Source organism: Salmo trutta, chromosome 1 (genome assembly GCF_901001165.1).
Source record: "Salmo trutta chromosome 1, fSalTru1.1, whole genome shotgun sequence".
In the NCBI taxonomy this organism is placed as follows: Eukaryota; Metazoa; Chordata; class Actinopteri; order Salmoniformes; family Salmonidae; genus Salmo; species Salmo trutta.
In genome coordinates, this window is record NC_042957.1 from 5,089,831 (window position 1) to 5,108,438 (window position 18,608).

Here is an 18,608-nt window from a genome sequence, read left to right on the forward strand (position 1 = left end):
ATTAAATACTGTATTTTGTCCGTTAACAGCAGTTTGAAAGTTATACGTTTTGTGAAGTCAAATCTACCAGACAACAATAGCTGTATTCATAGTGTGCAACTCAGAATATTACTCACATTTTAACTCAAAACTATGTGGACATAATGTCAATGCTAGAAAGAGAATATGCATCCTGTAAAGAAGCACAATTTAAATGTCTTTATTTTTAGATAAAATCTGTTGACCGATAAGACTGGAACTAGCACTACTTTTATAAGTGACGAGATGCTCTAATGTACCGTTGTTAGCAACAGACAAGTTTTAAGACCCAAATGACGACAACCTGCTATTCATTTGATGAAATCCAATCACACTATTTATTTTTAATAAAAAATTTAAAAAATATATATTTGAGCTATTACTTTCAAAAAAATCATTATCGTTGTTTATAATATTGTTACAGCCTATTGTCTACATTTCACCTGTCTTATTTCCTAAGATCCCACAGACACAAACAAGGAAAGGATGTCTGCCTACCTGTTGCTCAGAGTGAAGATAGCTGTCCAGAAAAGAGAGAAGAATTGATGCTTGCCACAGGAGAGGAGGGTTATTATAACAGGCAATACTGTATTTCATACAACCCCATAAATCCACACAAGGAGGGGGCGTGCCACCTTATAATAAAAGCAACCTCATTATCAATTAGCTCATACCATCAGCCTCTGTGGGAACGAAATCACAGACGAAACATTTCCTCATTATGTTTTGCACAATATCACACCGCATGTTTTTCAATGACGCATGTTTATTATTTAGCCTTTTATTTCCATACATTGATCACTAAAATACGATTGAATTCATGAGTTTCTTCAATAATTATAATATGATTTGTCATGTTTAATATTTTATACAACAAAACGCAGCCTGAAGTTAAGACTGTAGGAGTGCAGGCAGGCCTAACAGGAACGAGCTACCTCCCCTATCATTAAAACGACATTGGTTTGTCCCTAATCGCTTTCCGTCGGCGCAGAGTCTTGACGACAGCTTCTACTTAGAGACCTTCGTTACCACTCCCTCGGTCGGTTTACCACCACTGTAGAAGCTATGTTATCGCATTCCCGATGTCTTTCCCGGACACTTGGGCGTTCTCTGTCTGCGTTAAGTCAGGTAGGAGAGAAATACCGATTACATTTCCCGTGTACCGAATCTTTGGGTTCGGAAAAACTTTTTTTGAACGCCATAGCTAGCAGGGAACAGGCCTCACCCGAACCCAAGGACATAATGACAACCCGTCCTACTACTACTGTCTAACTAAGGAAATGGCTTGTTTTTCCCCCTCAATACGTTATGAAATATAAGTCTTTCGATATGCGTAGTTAGTAGGAATATCACCAAAACCATTAACTTAGCTAGCTAAATTATTTAAAGACCAATCGGACTGTCACAGCTGGATAAATCGGTTAAACTAACTTAGTTAGCTACCTGAGCTTATTAGCTAGCTAGCATTATGGTAATCTTTAAAAAAAAATGTTTACTGGGATTTGCATGTTGGCTTTACCTGAATAGCTAGCTAAGTATCTTGCTAGCTAAGTATCTTGTTATCTAACCTGCTAGCTAGCAAGGTATCTAGCCTAGCTACCATAAGGTTACTAGCTAACTAGTCAACTAGTTAGCTGTCCTCTACTGCTCTAGAATCCATGGTGCTTTCCACAGGTTAACAGGCGTGACCTGTCATGTATGCAACATTTAATACCGCACATGGCTCGGTAGTAACTCGCTGTACACATTTTAGGATTGTCAAGACACACTTGAGCCACACTTCTCATGCATATATGCTGCAGTGTTATTCCCCAGCTAGCAGTTAGTTTGTGGTATATTTTCCAGCTGACCTCTGTTTGAAACTTGCGCCAGAAATAACCCGAGTCATGTCAGGCATGAAGGTATCGTGTGTGAAGCTCATCTGTTATTAGCTGAGGAACGCTAAGCTCGGTTCTATTATATAAAGGGAGACGTCGGTGGTTTTAGTCGATAAAAGTTTATTACATTTTTTTAAAGTATGAATTTCAGCACCCCGCGGAAGGTGCAGCAGTTGTAAAGGACAAACATAGGTACTGGTAAGCGTTTTCAGAATTGATATTTGTACAGGTATCGACTGATGGTATCTCAATGTTGTACCTAGCAAATCACACGACCGGTTATCGATATAAGATAATGTAGTTGAGCGTTCCTCAGCTGTCTCTGCATCCCCACTTTCACTACACCAAGTTAACGATACTTTGCCACCATGGCCTTTTTTGCCTTTACCTCCCTTATCTCACCTCATTTGCTCACATTATATAAAGACTTATTTTTCTACTGTATTATTGACTGTATGTTTGTTTTATTCCATGTGTAGCTCTGTGTTGTTGTATGTTGTCGAAATGCTTTGCTTTATCTTGGCCAGGTCGCAGTTGTAAATGAGAACTTGTTCTCAACTTGCCTACCTGGTTAAATAAAGGTGAAATAAATAAAACAATCTGCTGTAACAGTATCAAAACGTCAGGCTGTTACCATGGTTACGCCATGACATCAGTCTGAAAGAAGTCCCTGTAAAAAAATACAAACCGATTCAATACATATTCAATAAGGCAGAATGTTGAATAAAATTATATTTACAATTACTTTACCGGTTGTACATGCTGGGTGGGGGTGGGGGGGAGGACTGAGTTTGGGGAACCCTGGTCTAGAGGACTAGTAGTCAGTAGACCTAATTGTATCAACTTTTATTAGGTAATGGGGTTTAACATGAAAACCATTGACTAAAAAAATAAGGAAAAAACGAGAAAGGGGCAAAACGTATCAAAGGTGACAGAAGGAGGGGTAATGTGTATCTGAGGAGGGGTAATGTGTATCTGAGGAGGGGTAATGTGTATCTAAGGTGACAGAAGGGGGGGGTAATGTGTATCTAAGGAGGGGTAATGTGTATCTAAGGTGACAGAAGGGGGGGTAATGTGTATCTAAGGTGACGGAAGGGAGGGGTAATGTGTATCTAAGGAGGGGTAATGTGTATCTAAGGAGGGGTAATGTGTATCTAAGGTGACAGAAGGGGGGGGTAAAGTGTATCTAAGGAGGGGTAATGTGTATCTAAGGTGACGGAAGGGAGGGGTAATGTGTATCTAAGGAGGGGTAATGTGTATCTAAGGAGGGGTAATGTGTATCTAAGGTGACGGAAGGGAGGGGTAATGTGTATCAAAGGAGGGGTAATGTGTATCAAAGGTGACGGAAGGGAGGGGTAATGTGTATCAAAGGTGACGGAAGGGAGGGGTAATGTGTATCTAAGGTGAGGGAAGGGGGGGGGGGGGGGTAATGTGTATCTAAGGAGGGGTAATGTGTATCTAAGGTGAGGGAAGGGAGGGGTAATGTGTATCTAAGGTGACGGAAGGGGGGGGGTAATGTGTATCTAAGGTGACGGAAGGGGGGGTAATGTGTATCTAAGGTGAGGGAAGGGGGGGTAATGTGTATCTAAGGTGAGGGAAGGGGGGGTAATGTGTATCTAAGGTGAGGGAAGGGGGGGTAATGTGTATCTAAGGTGAGGGAAGGGGGGGTAATGTGTATCTAAGGAGGGGTAATGTGTATCAAAGGTGAGGGAAGGGGGGGGGTAATGTGTATCTAAGGAGGGGTAATGTGTATCTAAGGTGACGGAAGGGGGGGGGGTGTAACGTGTATCAATGGTGACGGAAGGGGGGGGGGGGGGTAATGTGTATCTAAGGTGACGGAAGGGGGGGGTAATGTGTATCTAAGGTGAGGGAAGGGGGGGTAATGTGTATCTAAGGTGACGGAAGGGGGGGGGGTAATGTGTATCTAAGGAGGGGTAATGTGTATCAAAGGTGACGGAAGGGGGGGGGTAATGTGTATCTAAGGTGACGGAAGGGGGGGGGGTAATGTGTATCTAAGGTGACGGAAGGGGGGGTAATGTGTATCTAAGGTGAGGGAAGGGGGGGTAATGTGTATCTAAGGTGAGGGAAGGGGGGGTAATGTGTATCTAAGGAGGGGTAATGTGTATCAAAGGTGACGGAAGGGAGGGGTAATGTGTATCTAAGGAGGGGTAATGTGTATCTAAGGAGGGGTAATGTGTATCTAAGGTGACGGAAGGGAGGGGTAATGTGTATCAAAGGAGGGGTAATGTGTATCAAAGGTGACGGAAGGGGGGGGGGGGGGGGTAATGTGTATCTAAGGAGGGGTAATGTGTATCTAAGGTGAGGGAAGGGAGGGGTAATGTGTATCAAAGGTGACGGAAGGGAGGGGTAATGTGTATCTAAGGTGAGGGAAGGGGGGGGGGGGGGGTAATGTGTATCTAAGGAGGGGTAATGTGTATCTAAGGTGAGGGAAGGGAGGGGTAATGTGTATCTAAGGTGACGGGAAGGGAGGGGTAATGTGTATCTAAGGTGACGGAAGGGGGGGGGTAATGTGTATCTAAGGTGAGGGAAGGGGGGGGTAATGTGTATCTAAGGTGAGGGAAGGGGGGGTAATGTGTATCTAAGGTGAGGGAAGGGGGGGTAATGTGTATCTAAGGTGAGGGAAGGGGGGGTAATGTGTATCTAAGGTGAGGGAAGGGGGGGTAATGTGTATCTAAGGAGGGGTAATGTGTATCTAAGGTGACGGAAGGGGGGGGGGGGTGTAACGTGTATCAATGGTGACGGAAAGGGGGGGGGGGGGGGTAATGTGTATCTAAGGTGACGGAAGGGGGGGGTAATGTGTATCTAAGGTGAGGGAAGGGGGGGTAATGTGTATCTAAGGTGAGGGAAGGGAGGGGTAATGTGTATCAAAGGTGACGGAAGGGGGGGGGTAATGTGTATCTAAGGTGACGGAAGGGGGGGGGTAATGTGTATCTAAGGTGACGGAAGGGGGGGTAATGTGTATCTAAGGAGGGGTAATGTGTATCAAAGGTGACGGAAGGGGGGGGGGGTGTAACGTGTATCTAAGGTGACGGAAGGGGGGGGGGGGGGGGTAATGTGTATCAATGGTGACGGAAGGGGGGGGGGGGGGTAATGTGTATCTAAGGTGACGGAAAGGGGGGGGGGGTAATGTGTATCTAAGGTGACGGAAGGGGGGGGTAATGTGTATCTAAGGTGAGGGAAGGGGGGGTAATGTGTATCTAAGGTGAGGGAAGGGGGGGTAATGTGTATCTAAGGTGAGGGAAGGGAGGGGGGTAATGTGTATCTAAGGTGAGGGAAGGGAGGGGGGTAATGTGTATCTAAGGAGGGGTAATGTGTATCAAAGGTGACGGAAGGGGGGGGGGGGTAACGTGTATCAATGGTGACGGAAGGGGGGGGGGGGGTAACGTGTATCAATGGTGACGGAAGGGGGGGGGGTAACGTGTATCAATGGTGACGGAAGGGGGGGGGGGGGACATGTATCAATGGTGACGGAAGGGGGGGGGGTAACGTGTATCAATGGTGACGGAAGGGGGGGGGGGTAACGTGTATCAATGGTGACGGAAGGGGGGGGGGGACGTGTATCAATGGTGACGGAAGGGGGGGGACGTGTATCAATGGTGACGGAAGGGGGGGGGGGGGACGTGTATCAATGGTGACGGAAGGGGGGGGGGGGGACGTGTATCAATGGTGACGGAAGGGGGGGGGGGACGTGTATCAATGGTGACGGAAGGGGGGGGGGTAACGTGTATCAATGGGGGGGGTGGTACGTGTATCAATGTGACGGGGGGGGGGGCGGTAACGTGTATCAATGGTGACGGAAGGGGGGGGGGTGGTAACGTGTATCAATGGTGACGGAAGGGGGGGGGGGTAACGTGTATCAATGGTGACGGAAGGGGGGGGGTAACGTGTATCAATGGTGCGGAAGGGGGGGGGTAACCGTGTATCAATGGTGACGGAAGGGGGGGGGGGGTACAGTGTATCAATGGTGACGGAAGGGGGGGGGGGGGGGACGTGTATCAATGGTGACGGAAGGGGGGGGGGTAACGTGTATCAATGGTGACGGAAGGGGGGGGGGTAACGTGTATCAATGGTGACGGAAGGGGGGGGGTAACGTGTATCAATGGTGACGGAAGGGGGGGGGGGGTAACGTGTATCAATGGTGACGGAAGGGGGGGTAAAAGAGTTTCAAAGGCGCTCCCGAGTGGCTCAGCGTTCTAATGCACTGCATCTCAGTGCTCGAGGCGTCACTACAGACCCTGGTTAGTTTCCAGGCTGTATCACAACCGGCTGTGATTGGGAGTACCATAGGGCGGTGCACAATTGGCCCAGCGTCGTTAGAGTTTGGCCTGGGGGGGTAGGCCGTCAAGGCGACTCATTCTCTGTGGCATTAAACTCCAGCTGTGCTGTTAGGTGTCTGGATTCAGGAACACGTCGTGGCCAGATGTTTTGTCTCGTTATGCTGAGATGCAGAGTGACCATGAAAGCAGGGGTGTTTTCAGTTACGACAGAACTGTGCGCACCGTTAAATTCAATGGAAACGGTACTGTACTGAACATTCTGTTGATTAAAAAGCTGTGATTATGGTGTCCAAGAGGTGTATGCTGTGCTCCACGGGTTATCCGATTTCACTCACACTCATATAGATCAGCCCACACCTCACCCACCAAAATGGAAGCAAAATGTCCCTGAAAGACTGTTGGAAGAATGGTGCGCACCGTTTTGGGGGAAACGTTTTGTTTCGGTACAAACCGTTAAGCAACGTAGCAAACACTGAACTGAACGCACCCCAGTTCTTAATTTTTGTGTTTTTGAACTTTTTCCCCTTTGACTTCAAAGCTGTTTGTGTGAATCATAGAGAGATTTAATCTAAGCACACCTTTGCCTCAACTGCTACAAATGCAAAGCTCCATTAATGCAAGCATGCATATTGAATGAAGATGTCGGCTGAATTGATTCTGAAGCAGCCCAGCAAAGAATTCAATTGAAAGGATATTTATCTTCCTCCTTTTCCCGTTTATTTTCAGGGGAATAATGTGCTGGCTGGAAGGACTGCTTCAGGTGAGTGGGCCTCTCTCTTTCTCCTCTGTCTGTAGGGTTGAGCAGTACACGGTCCTGTTCATTAAGGCACGCCGTAACAAAACGATTTGCAATGGAAAACAAAAACACACTTTCCTCATTGGACAAGTCCATGTTAGCCCTTCCCTGTTTCAATCTGTTTTGTTCCGTTGTGTGCCTGATGAACACAGCCCACCCAGGGCTAATGTAAGATCGGAGGCCTTTGTTCCTCGTAATAAATCTGAATAAACATGCCCTGTATGGATGGTGAATCATGGCTCAGAAGACTGTAATACCCATGAAGTATCAAAGAGCACTGGAGGGCCTGTGAGTGGTTAAATATGCCCCATCATCAAGGAGCTGTTTATGTATTCGCCCGGCCCAGGGTTCTCAAGAAGACTGACTCAACACTGGCAGCCATGGTTATCACTGTTAATAATTATAATCATCATATCCCTTCCTCTCTCTCCCCCCTCTTTCTTCCCTTCTCTGTCTCTCGGTCTGTCTTCGTTTTGTTTTATCTCCTTGAAGGCCTATCCGCTGGCAGCAGGGTTCTCTACAGGAACAGTCCGTCGTAAGTGTCCTCTCTGTCCTGGGTTTTTGTCAGTATGTTTTGCCTCAGGCTGACAAACAAAAATCTGAAGATGTCCAATGTCTGCTACAGAATACTTTTCAGTCTTTTAGTGTGTGTTGCTCTAGTTTTAAGCCACTTGTTTTACAACGGGCTACTTTATAGCCTGCTACATAATGACATGTTTTTTCTTCTTCTGTGTTTAGTAGATCTGAATCTCTGTCATCAGTTGTCTTCCACGTCAGATACTTCAAGACGTCTGCAGCACACAGTACGTATTCAAACCCCTGTCTCGTCTGCCTCTGGGACCTGTGTATTTAAACACGGCCCTGTATTAAATAAAATCTCACTCTCACATCTTTGTTTTTTGGATCAGGGGATGGAGTTGTCACCGTCAACACTCCTCCGTTCTCTGAGTCGATCACAGAAGGGGACGTCAGGTGGGAGAAAGGTCTGTGTCCTGGATTGTTTATGTGGAGCCGGCTTAGGTTTACTATGTTGTTCCCAGGAAGGTTTTGTGCAGGACAATAATACCTTCCTTTGGCCTTTTCCAGCTGTTGGAGATTCAGTGAAAGAGGATGAGGTGGTGTGTGAGATCGAGACTGACAAGGTACTGTAAATACTAAGAAGTCACACATTGGAATGGAATACAAAATATAGCCTTGACCTATGTGTTTAAAAACATTTTGTGGAATCAAGAAATGGCGTTGATGATCAGATATTTAGAAAAGGCGAGCTGTCAAATGCTGAGTTTGTAATTTCAGTAACTGTTTTGATAAGAAGAATACGGTCTTCTCTCAGACCTCGTTGCAGGTGCCGTCTCCGGCGGCTGGTGTGATCACGGAGCTGCTGGTGCCAGATGGAGGGAGGGTGGAGGCCGGGAATCCCCTCTTCAAACTCAAAAAAGGAGGTACGCTCGTCCTCTTTCCTCTCATCTAACTGATCCTTTGATCTTCATAGTACCATTCATATCAGGAGTTGATCTGAAAATCACACAATCATGATGTCAGTGTCTCTTCTACTCTGGTCAGCTGCTGCAGCCGCTTCTGTCCCAGCAGCAGAGGCCCCTGCAGCAGCCGCTTCTGTCCCAGCAGCAGAGGCCCCTGCAGCAGGAGCTCCTCCGACCCCGGCTGCCATCCCTGTCGCCATGCCCGCGGTGCCTCCCGTGCCAGCACAAGCAGCCCAATCCAAACCTGGTACGTCAGCTGCTCAACTGTTATAAAAGTGCATTTAGATTCATGTTAACTTTAGTAGAATTATTAAAAATATATATTTAAGCGGGGTTCTGACAATTTCTTTTATCATTATAAGCTTTTTTTGCAATAAAGTGTGTCTTATGCTCTTTGTAGTTTCTGCAGTCAAGCCCAGCGCAGCAGCAGCAGAACCAGCAGCAGCAGCCCATGGGGCCAGGACAGAGAGCAGAGTAAGACCTCTCCACACCAGGCCAGCTTCACGCCAGCTTCACGCCAGCACTCCCATACTGACAGAACAAGATGAAATAGCAGGGGAAAAGCCTTCGGCTAGTTTCGAACCAAGAGAAGTGGTCTTGCTGTGATTTATTGAGAAACCAAACAATTGTCTTATTATTCGTCCAGGTCAAGATGAATCGTATGAGGCTGAGGATCGCCCAGAGGCTGAAAGAGGCTCAGCAGACCTGTGCCATGCTCACCACCTTTAACGAGATAGACATGAGGTACTAGACAATCCAACTTTATTTGTCCTCTATGGTCAAGTGGTTCCAGGGCAACAGCAGGTGCAAACATGCACATATAGACACTTCATAAATGGCCTGTTTACTCTTGGAAATGTTGTTGTCCCCCAAATGACCACCTAGCAGGAAGCTCCATGAAGATGGTTTCCTGAAGCAACACACACCCTCACCTTTAATGGTTCTTCTCTCCCATCCCTCACCTTTAATGCTTGTTCTCTCCCATCCCTCACCTTTAATGGTTATTCTCTCCCGTCCCTCACCTTTAATGCTTGTTCTCTCCCGTCCCTCACCTTTAATGCTTGTTCTCTCCCGTCCCGCCGCAGCAACATCCAGGAGATGAGGAAGCTCCATAAAGATGGTTTCCTGAAACGACACAACATCAAGCTGGGCTTCATGTCAGCCTTCGTTAAGGCTTCAGCACACGCTCTGATGGACCAGCCTTCTGTCAATGGAGGTAAGACCCTCTACCCCCACAGACTAACCCTCTACCCCCACAGACTAACCCTCTACCCCCACAGACTAACCCTCTACCCCCACAGGCTAACCCTCTACCCCCACAGGCTAACCCTCTACCCCCACAGGCTAACCCTCTACCCCCACAGGCTAACCCTCTACCCCCACAGGACTAACCCTCTACCCACACAGACTACCCCTCTACCCCCACAGGACTAACCCTCTACCCCCACAGGACTAACCCTCTACCCCCACAGGACTAACCCTCTACCCACACAGACTAACCCTCTACCCCCACAGACTAACCCTCTACCCCCACAGACTAACCCTATCTCTGTTGGAGATAAGACTCTCTACAGACTCCCACTTCTCTCTCTCAAATTCCATGAACTTTCCCCAAACTCCCTGGTTCTCCAGAAATCCCAGTTGGAAGATTCCTGGGATCAGGATAGAATAAGCAGGAAAACCAGGATTTCTTGAAGACCAGGGAGTTTTGATAGTTACCAGAACCCCACAGTGACATTATTTCCACAGTTACATGTTAAAGTCAACAGGCTTTTGATGAAGTTATATGGTATTCTGTTACTGGCAGGAACCTCATGTACGAACTCATAATTACTTAGTAGTCTCAAACTGAATTTCTTTACCAGAATCCCCAGAATGGATGAAATGAAACAGAAATGGCATTGAGGTTAAAATGTGAGGATGATTTCAGTCTCTTTCCGTCCCCAGTGATTGATGATACAACCAAAGAGATAGTTTACAGGGATTATGTCGACATCAGTGTTGCTGTGGCAACTCCCAAGGTAAGGCACCGAGGACACGTGACCTATACATTCTGTTCTCTTATTCAGTTCATCATTTTTATAACTGCCCCTTATTGTCCTGGTCCTGAGCTGTTGGAGGGAGACGGGAGGGAGACGGCTGGGAGACGGCTGGGAGACGGCTGGGAGACGGGAGGGAGACGGGCGGGAGACGGGCGGGAGACGGGCGGGAGACGGGCGGGAGACGGGCGGGAGACGGGCGGGAGACGGGAGGGAGACGGCTGGGAGACGGCAGGGAGGGAGGTTGGACCAAATCTATACATTAAATAGTGGTGATTTTATTAGTGGATTGATCATGGGCTAGAGATCCTTGTACAGTAGGATTTTGTGTTCTTTGTTGTGTGTCGGTGGTTTCTTCTGTGGGTTGGGTCAAAATTCTATAAAAATGTAACCGGAAAGGTCTGGGTTTCTTGCTTTATGTGTGTGTGTGTGTGTGTGTGTGTGTGTGTGTGTGTGTGTGTGTGTGTGTGTGTGTGTGTGTGTGTGTGTGTGTGTGTGTGTGTGTGTGTGTGTGTGTGGGGTCTCATCTGCTCCTCTTCACCAGGGACTGGTTGTACCGGTTATTCGTAATGTAGAGACCATGAACTTCGCTGACATTGAGAAAACCATCAACGGTCTGGGAGAGAAGGTACTGTACAAGGCTTTGAGTGGGATGAATGTCACTGTTGTAGACATACGATCCAACAGTTAGTCTGAGATTCTGTCACCACATCAATATGACGAACGGCGCCAAGGAGCTCTTCGAACGGGAGATGAAAGAAGAACAAGTTGAATAACGACAGGACTGTCCCCTGTGTGTTTCGTCCACCAGGCTCGTAATAATTTGCTGGCTGTGGAGGACATGGACGGAGGGACCTTCACCATCAGTAACGGAGGAGTGTTCGGTTCCATGTTCGGCACGCCCATCATCAACCCACCCCAGTCTGCCATCCTGGGCATGCACGGTATCTTCGACAGGCCTGTGGCCGTCGGCGGCAAGGTGGGTCACACCCGCAGTACATGCGCTTCTCTGTATGTCAACACATTCAATTCATCTCCATCCAGAAGTTGAATTGGACATTATTTGCCGCAAATCTATGAATGCATGTTGTCATGCCAACAAAGTGATCTTTTCTAAAATCTAGATACTATATGTAAGTTTCAACCTCAGTCAGTTATTTTATCGTGATTTATTATGACTAAATGACAGCAGTGCGGTCGGTTCTGCGGCGCGGTCGGTTCTGCGGCGACTGCGGCGCGGTCGGTTCTGCGGCGACTGCGGCGCGGTCGGTTCTGCGGCGACTGCGGCGCGGTCGGTTCTGTGGGCTAGCTACTAGTTGTTCTCATCTTGTTTCTCTCCATCAGGTGGAGATCCGGCCCATGATGTACGTGGCTCTGACATACGACCATCGGCTGGTCGACGGCAGAGAGGCCGTCACCTTCCTGCGTAAGATCAAGTCAGTGGTGGAAGACCCCCGTGTTCTACTGCTCGACATGTGATCCCCAACCTCCCATCACTACAGCAGGGCCACGTTCAGTACACAGTGCTGTTGCCTAACATTATAGAGGGATATGCTATAACACAGAATCAGAGTTAGCCAGCTAAACCTCCCATCACTACAGCAGGGCCACGTTCAGTACACAGTGCTGTTGCCTAACATTACAGAGGGATATGCTATAACACAGAATCAGAGTTAGCCAGCTAACTTTGATTAACAACCAGAAATAACTGATTGTTGATCTGGTTCATTAAGAAAGCTCAACTTAGATTTGCGTTTTTGGTTGTTGGGTCAATTTTGACCATGCTCATTTCAAGGTTATCTCCCCCCCCCAATTTAAAAAAAAAAAAGTTATTTCAGAATATTTAGGCAAGTTATCTGGCTCTCGTTGACCCTGCTTTGTAGTATACCCCTCAGACAGCAGTGTTGTGAATAGAGCGGACTTGATTCCTTCTTATACCCTCGAGAGGGATGTTTCAACATAATGCTCCAAAACGTGGTGCCCTGCTGAACGCACCCCAAAGCTATTTAAACATCACTCAGCCTCTGTATAAAACCAACCCCCCCCCCCCCAAAAAAACGCAAGCGACAGCCAAATCTTGTTATGTACTGCTTTTGGAGAGAGAGAGAGAGAGAGAGAACAAGACAAAACAGATATATGGGAATCACGCAAAGAAAGAATTTAATGTTGAGATGATTCATTTTATTATTGGGTGGTATCATTCTGCAGGTTTTGGTCAGATTGACATGTCAGATTGATTCAACAGTTGGTTAACATCATACGGTGTTACTACTGACTCTCTGACGAACCTGATCTGATCTGTCTCAATGTTAGAACTGTATGTTCAAAGCACTTCCATTGCTTTCTAGAAGGAACCAGGAAGTCATCATTTCATTGGACAGTGTACTGAACCATGTGTATCCTGTACATACGACTAATAGAAGTGAACTTGAAAAAGAAACGGACACATTTATTTTTCTTCAAAGCATCATGAATTTTGTGTGTACCTTTTTTTTTCTTTTTTTTTTTTCACACCGAGATTTTCATTACATGAACAGCTCAATCTATCCATGCTAGAGATTTAAAGGCAATACATGTTTTTATAACGCTACCCTAAAGAAGTGCTCAGTCGGACAAGATGAAGTCCATTCTGAAGCTCCTGTGCTGTGTTGACTGGCCCATGTCCTGGTTCTGTGTTTTGACAGAGCTATTCATGGGGATACAGAAGCCTGTCTCCCCTGTATGTCTAGTCTCTTGGCTTCCCACTGTTGCAGTAAAGTTGGCTTATTTTGGGGTGACTGTCCACTGAGCAGCGTTGGAAGTGATTGGAATCTCATGGAAACTGCCACACACATTGGATGCGTCCATAATGGCATCATATATATATATATAGTGCCCTACAAAAGTAGGGCACTATATACGGATTAGGGTGCCATTTCAGATACAGACATTGTCTTTGAGCTTTTGGTGGAGAAGGGGAATAACCACTTTCCGTCGTCTCTCTAGATGTACTTCTGTCTGTCCATGACAAGGTACCGTGCTATAGAACACCCGGACGCTAGTTTTGTTCAGGACTTAAAACAACGTAGTTTTGGGAGTAGTTTTCAAGAAGCACAATTTAGCAGCATGCACAATATATTTCTCATGATAAACTCTTTATTGAACCCACCCAGGTAAAGAGATGTCTTTCTGTGCTGTATACAATGCTTTGTAACTATTTAAAAACAACTATTGTAGGTAGTAATGCTTAATAACGCCACGTAATATAGCATTTATAATGGATTAGTAAATAGTTTATTCATCATTACTCCATAAGATGTTTAATATAGGTTATTTAGTTAAGTATTTTTTGCTTGTCCTCATCTAAAGTGTGGGTTATTTATATTATATAAATATGTATTGTTTTGTGAGGGTGGAGACTTTGCAAACCCAGAACTCCCAGAACTAAATCTACCCCACTGACAAAACGATGCAGCGTTTCAGTTCTGGGTTAATTGAGAGAAGACTGCTCTAAAGCATGACTGCAAACCACACTTTGCTTTTGGTAGAAGGGTCACTGCCAAGAAACGCTAATGTTCAAATCATCCTCGGTGTTGTGGGCTTATTGTTTTAACCGTTGATAAAGTTCGAGGGGACATTTTGAGACCCTTAAAGGAGCATCAGGTACTTCTGGAATGTCTACCAATGACATGTCCATCTTTTTGGTGAGAAATTACTCTGGTCACTCAAAACATTTTATAAAGTATAAATAACCAACTTTTAGATTAGGCCATGCAAAAATACTTGACTAATAATTAGTAGACGGTTTAGAAGGACTTATATTAAACATCTTAGGAAACATTATTAAATACTTTAAAAGTTGTTTTATAAATGTGTGAATAACTAGATTACTAACATTTTTACAAATGTGAGTAATGATGAATAAATTATTTACTAATCCATTATAAAATGCTTTTATGCAGAGTTATTATAAAGTGCCACCCAACATTAAAACATCTTAGTTTTAATTTACATTGTCTTGTTTTTTTTTTTTATTCTTCCCCTCTCTGAGCCTATCTACTGACTGTGCTTACCATTTACAACCACTGTTATCATCTTGAAGAATAATCTGGCTTTAAATGGCCATGTACTGTTATTTTTATTGTATTTGTATTTATTAAGGATCCCCATTTTTAGTTCCTGCCAAAGCAGCAGCTACTCTTCCTGAGGTCCGGCAGAATTAAGGCAGTTTATACCATTTTAAAAACATGTTACAATACATTGACAGATTTCACAACACACTGTGTGCCCTCAGGCCCCTACTCCACCACTACCACATATCTATCTAATCTCCACCCGGCACAGCCAGAAGAGGACTGGCCACTCCTCAGAGCCTGGTTCCTCTCTAGGTTTCTTCCTATGTAGGTTCTTGCCTTTCTAGGGAGTTTTTCCTATCCATCGTTCTTCTACATCTGCCTTGCTTGCTGTTTGGGGTTTTAGGCTGGGTTTCTATACAGCACTTTGTGACATCTGCTGATGTAAAAAGGGCTATATAAATACATTTGATTGATCTAATGTATTTATATAGTCCTTCCTACAGCAACATGGATCACAGTAGAGCAAGTAGAAGCACCGTGGCAAGGACTAGGAAGATACGTTTTAAATGTAGCGATCAAGCGCATCCAGTAACATGCAGGTGTTTACACAAAATAACCAAATGAAATAAAGGATAGATGCACCATGGGAAATGTTAGACAAAACTGTGGGAACATTTTTATCAGTGTTCTGGTGTCTATTCTTCATAGAAAATGAGGAACCAGTCAAGCAGACCATGTGCCCCATCCTACTCTTGATGTACTGGTAACGGGGTATAATCGAACGGACAATCTGCAGTTCAAACCATAACGAAGCAGTCACCCCGCCACTTTCGGTTAACAGCTGAGGGAGTAACAAATCTCAAATTCATAGAGAGAGCTATAGATGTATGGTATGGCCATCCATCATATCAAAATGATAGTTTTAACCATGTATTAAAGCTATACAGTATTTGTTTACAAACAATGGCTTAAAACATGCTTAAATTTAACTAAGCTCATGAGGCATTTATAAATTATATTGTTCCGGAATCCAAAATTGAATATAGCAATCGCAGATTGTCCCTTTTCATAAAGAGGAAGCGGGACGAGAACATTTTGTTCCTTAGCTGCTGTCTGTCATTACACTGCTGGACTGCACCCAGATGAGTCCCAACCCAATGCTGGATCTGGGCCCTGTTCATTAAGGCACACTGTAGCAAAACCTGTTTCAATGGAAAGGGGAAACAAGCAGTTGTTATTGAGTCCTGATAGTCCCTGTCTGTTTTCTTCCCTTTGGTGCTTAATAAAGACGACCCTGATCTTCAAAGCTAATTATCGTAGTGCTCTGCTGTTCTCTAGAAGCTTCTGAATAATGGGCTCACCTCTCTAACAGAGAGTCTTGAGGGTTGCTTGGACCGGGCCTTTCCTCCCTCTCTTCCTCCCCTCGAGTGCCTGCAGCTGCCTCCGTAAGACGAGCACCCTCCACTCTGTTTACTTTAATAATCACGGAGGACAATGGTTGTCTTTGTTTCTGTGCCAGAACCTACACAAACGTCTGAAAAACACCATTTGGAAGGAGCGAGGGGAAAAAACACGGGTTCATTCATTATGTCGAACACAAAATAAATAAAAGAAATATCCTAATGTTAGATTAGCATGAGAATACAGGAGGCCTTGATGATTTCATGACTACAGGGAACAATAACACCACGGGGTCTTTTCATTTAATGATTTACTTTTATTGGCCACTCAAGATTCCATTAGCTCTATGGAGATAATTTCTAATGTGCTGAATACTCTATTAGGCCAAGCCTATACTGCAAGGTGCATAGATATCCAAGGGGTTTTCATTCTGTTGTTTTATGTCTCGTCTTGAAAATTTGGCTCAACGTGTGAATATCCAATGGAAAAGACCTCGTTGAAAGATGCCTCAGATGAAAGATGCACCTTTAGGAACAGGACAGTTAGATATTTAATTTCATTAAGCCAACATCAGAGAGGTAATTTTACCTCAATTATTCTGTTATTTTCCCCCCCCCCTTTTGAAACAGGCCTGTTGGCATATACAGAGCCTTCAGAAGGTATTCACACACCTTAACTTTTTCCCTCATTTTTGTTGTTTCAACCTGAATTTAAAATGGATTAAATTTATATTTTGTGTCACTGGCCTACACACAATACCCCATCATGTCAAAGTGGAATAATGTTTTTTGAAATGTTTAGAAATTAGTAACTGAAAAGCTGAAATGTCTTGAGTCAATAAGTATACAATCCCTTTTGTTATGGCAAGCCTAAATCTGTTCAGGATAAACAATGGGAATACCAAGTCACCTAAATTGCATAGACTGTGTGCAATAATAGTGTTTAACATGATTTTTGAATGACTACCTCATCTCTGTACCCCACACACGCAATTATCTGTAAGGTCCCCTCAGTCGAGCAGTGAATTTCAAACACAGATTCAACCACAAAGACCAGGCATGTTTTCCAATCCCTTGCAAAGGGCACCTATTGGTAGATGGGTAAAAAAATAAATCAAGCAGACATTGAATATCCCTTTGAGCATGGTGAAGTTATTAATTACACTTTGGAAGGTGTATCAATACACCCAGTCACTACAAAGATACAGGCGTCCTTCCTAACGCAGTTGCCGGAGAGGAAAAATTATTATTATTAAACAGCTTAGGGATTTCACCATGAGGCCAATGATGACTTTACAACAGTTACAGAGTTTAATTGTAGTGGTTGGAGAAAACTGAGGATGGATCAACAATATTGTAGTTACTCCACAATACTAACCTACTTGACAGAGTGAAAAGAAGGAAGCTTGTACAGGATACATTTTTCCAAAACATGCATCCTTTTTGCAATAAGAAAATAAATGAACTTAATGTCCTGAATATAAAGCGTTATGTTTGGGGCAAATCCAACACATCACTAAGTACCAACTCTTCATATTTTCATGCATGGTGGTGGCTGCATCATGTTATGGGTATACTTGTCATCAAGGACTAGGGAGTTTTGGGGGGGGGATAAAAAGAAACAATAGAGCTAAGCACTGGCAAAATCCGAGAGGAAAACCTTGTTCAGTCTGCTTTCCACCAGACACTGGGAGATGAATTCACCTTTCAGCAGGACAATAACCTAAAACACAAGGCCAAATCTACACTGGAGTTGCTTACCAAGATGACATTGAATGTTCCTGAGTGGCCGAGTTACAGTTTTGACTTTAATCGGCTTGAAAATCTATAGCAAGACTTGAAATGTCTGTCTAGCAATGATCAACAACCAGCTTGAAGAAGTGTTGTACAATCCAGGTGAGCAAAGTTTTTAGAGCCTCCCAGCTGTTAATCACTGCCAAAGGTTATTCTAACATGTATTGACTCAGGGGGTGTGAATACTTATGTAATCAAGATATATTAGTATTTTATTTGGTAATACTTGACACCCAGCGTTATAACACGTTATGACACGACATAACCATGTCATAATGACATAACAGCTGACATAACGTGTCAAACTCTCAATAAAATGGTCATAACACGGTCGTGACCCATATATTTAAACCTGTTGTGACATATATTGTGTTATTTTATGTCTGGTTATGACACCTACATAAGAGTGTCAAAACCCAGAAAACTTACCAAACAAGGCAGAACATTCCATTACACCATAACCTGTCAGTCAAATCAAATTTTATTTGTCACATGCGCAAAATTCAACAGTTGTAGACCATACAGTGCGGCAGGTAGCCAAGTGGTTAGAGCGTTGGGCCAGTAACTTAAAGGTTGCTAGATTGAATCCCCGAGCTGACAAGGTAAAAATCTGTCATTCTGCCCCTGATCAAGGCAGTTAACCCACTGTTCCTAGGCTGTCATTGTAAATAAGAATTTGACTTGCCTAGTTAAATAAAGCTTAAATACAATTCTTAAAAATGCAGTGAAATGCTTACTTACAAGCCCTTAACCAATAATGCAGTTTTAAGAACCCCTCCCCCAAAAAGTAAGAGATAAGAATAACAAATAATTAAAGTGCAGCACTAAATAACAATAGCGGGGCTATATA

At 44.5% G+C, this 18,608-nt stretch overlaps 1 protein-coding gene across 4 annotated transcripts; it reads left to right on the forward strand.

The window, feature by feature from the left end:
* The first annotated feature begins 994 nt into the window (after positions 1–994).
* On the forward strand, positions 995–14,498 carry LOC115152140 (dihydrolipoyllysine-residue succinyltransferase component of 2-oxoglutarate dehydrogenase complex, mitochondrial). 4 transcript variants are annotated; one of them, XR_003867446.1, is made up of 16 exons: positions 995–1,146; positions 6,920–6,953; positions 7,482–7,524; positions 7,728–7,792; positions 7,898–7,972; positions 8,076–8,131; positions 8,323–8,431; positions 8,553–8,717; positions 8,871–8,944; positions 9,117–9,214; positions 9,556–9,686; positions 10,418–10,491; positions 11,054–11,137; positions 11,321–11,488; positions 11,854–12,047; positions 12,148–14,498. XR_003867446.1 is itself a non-coding variant. In XM_029696816.1 (16 exons), exons 1-15 carry the CDS (start codon positions 1,084–1,086, stop codon positions 11,986–11,988), a joined length of 1,374 nt encoding a protein of 457 aa, XP_029552676.1. In that variant the 5' UTR covers positions 995–1,083; the 3' UTR covers positions 11,989–12,014; positions 12,115–14,498. The 4 variants fall into 4 exon arrangements, 3 of the variants coding, with proteins under 3 accessions (XP_029552676.1, XP_029552594.1, XP_029552808.1); XM_029696816.1 differs by having other exon boundaries at positions 11,854–12,014; positions 12,115–14,498; XM_029696734.1 differs by having other exon boundaries at positions 11,854–14,498.
* The last annotated feature ends 4,110 nt before the right edge of the window (positions 14,499–18,608 follow it).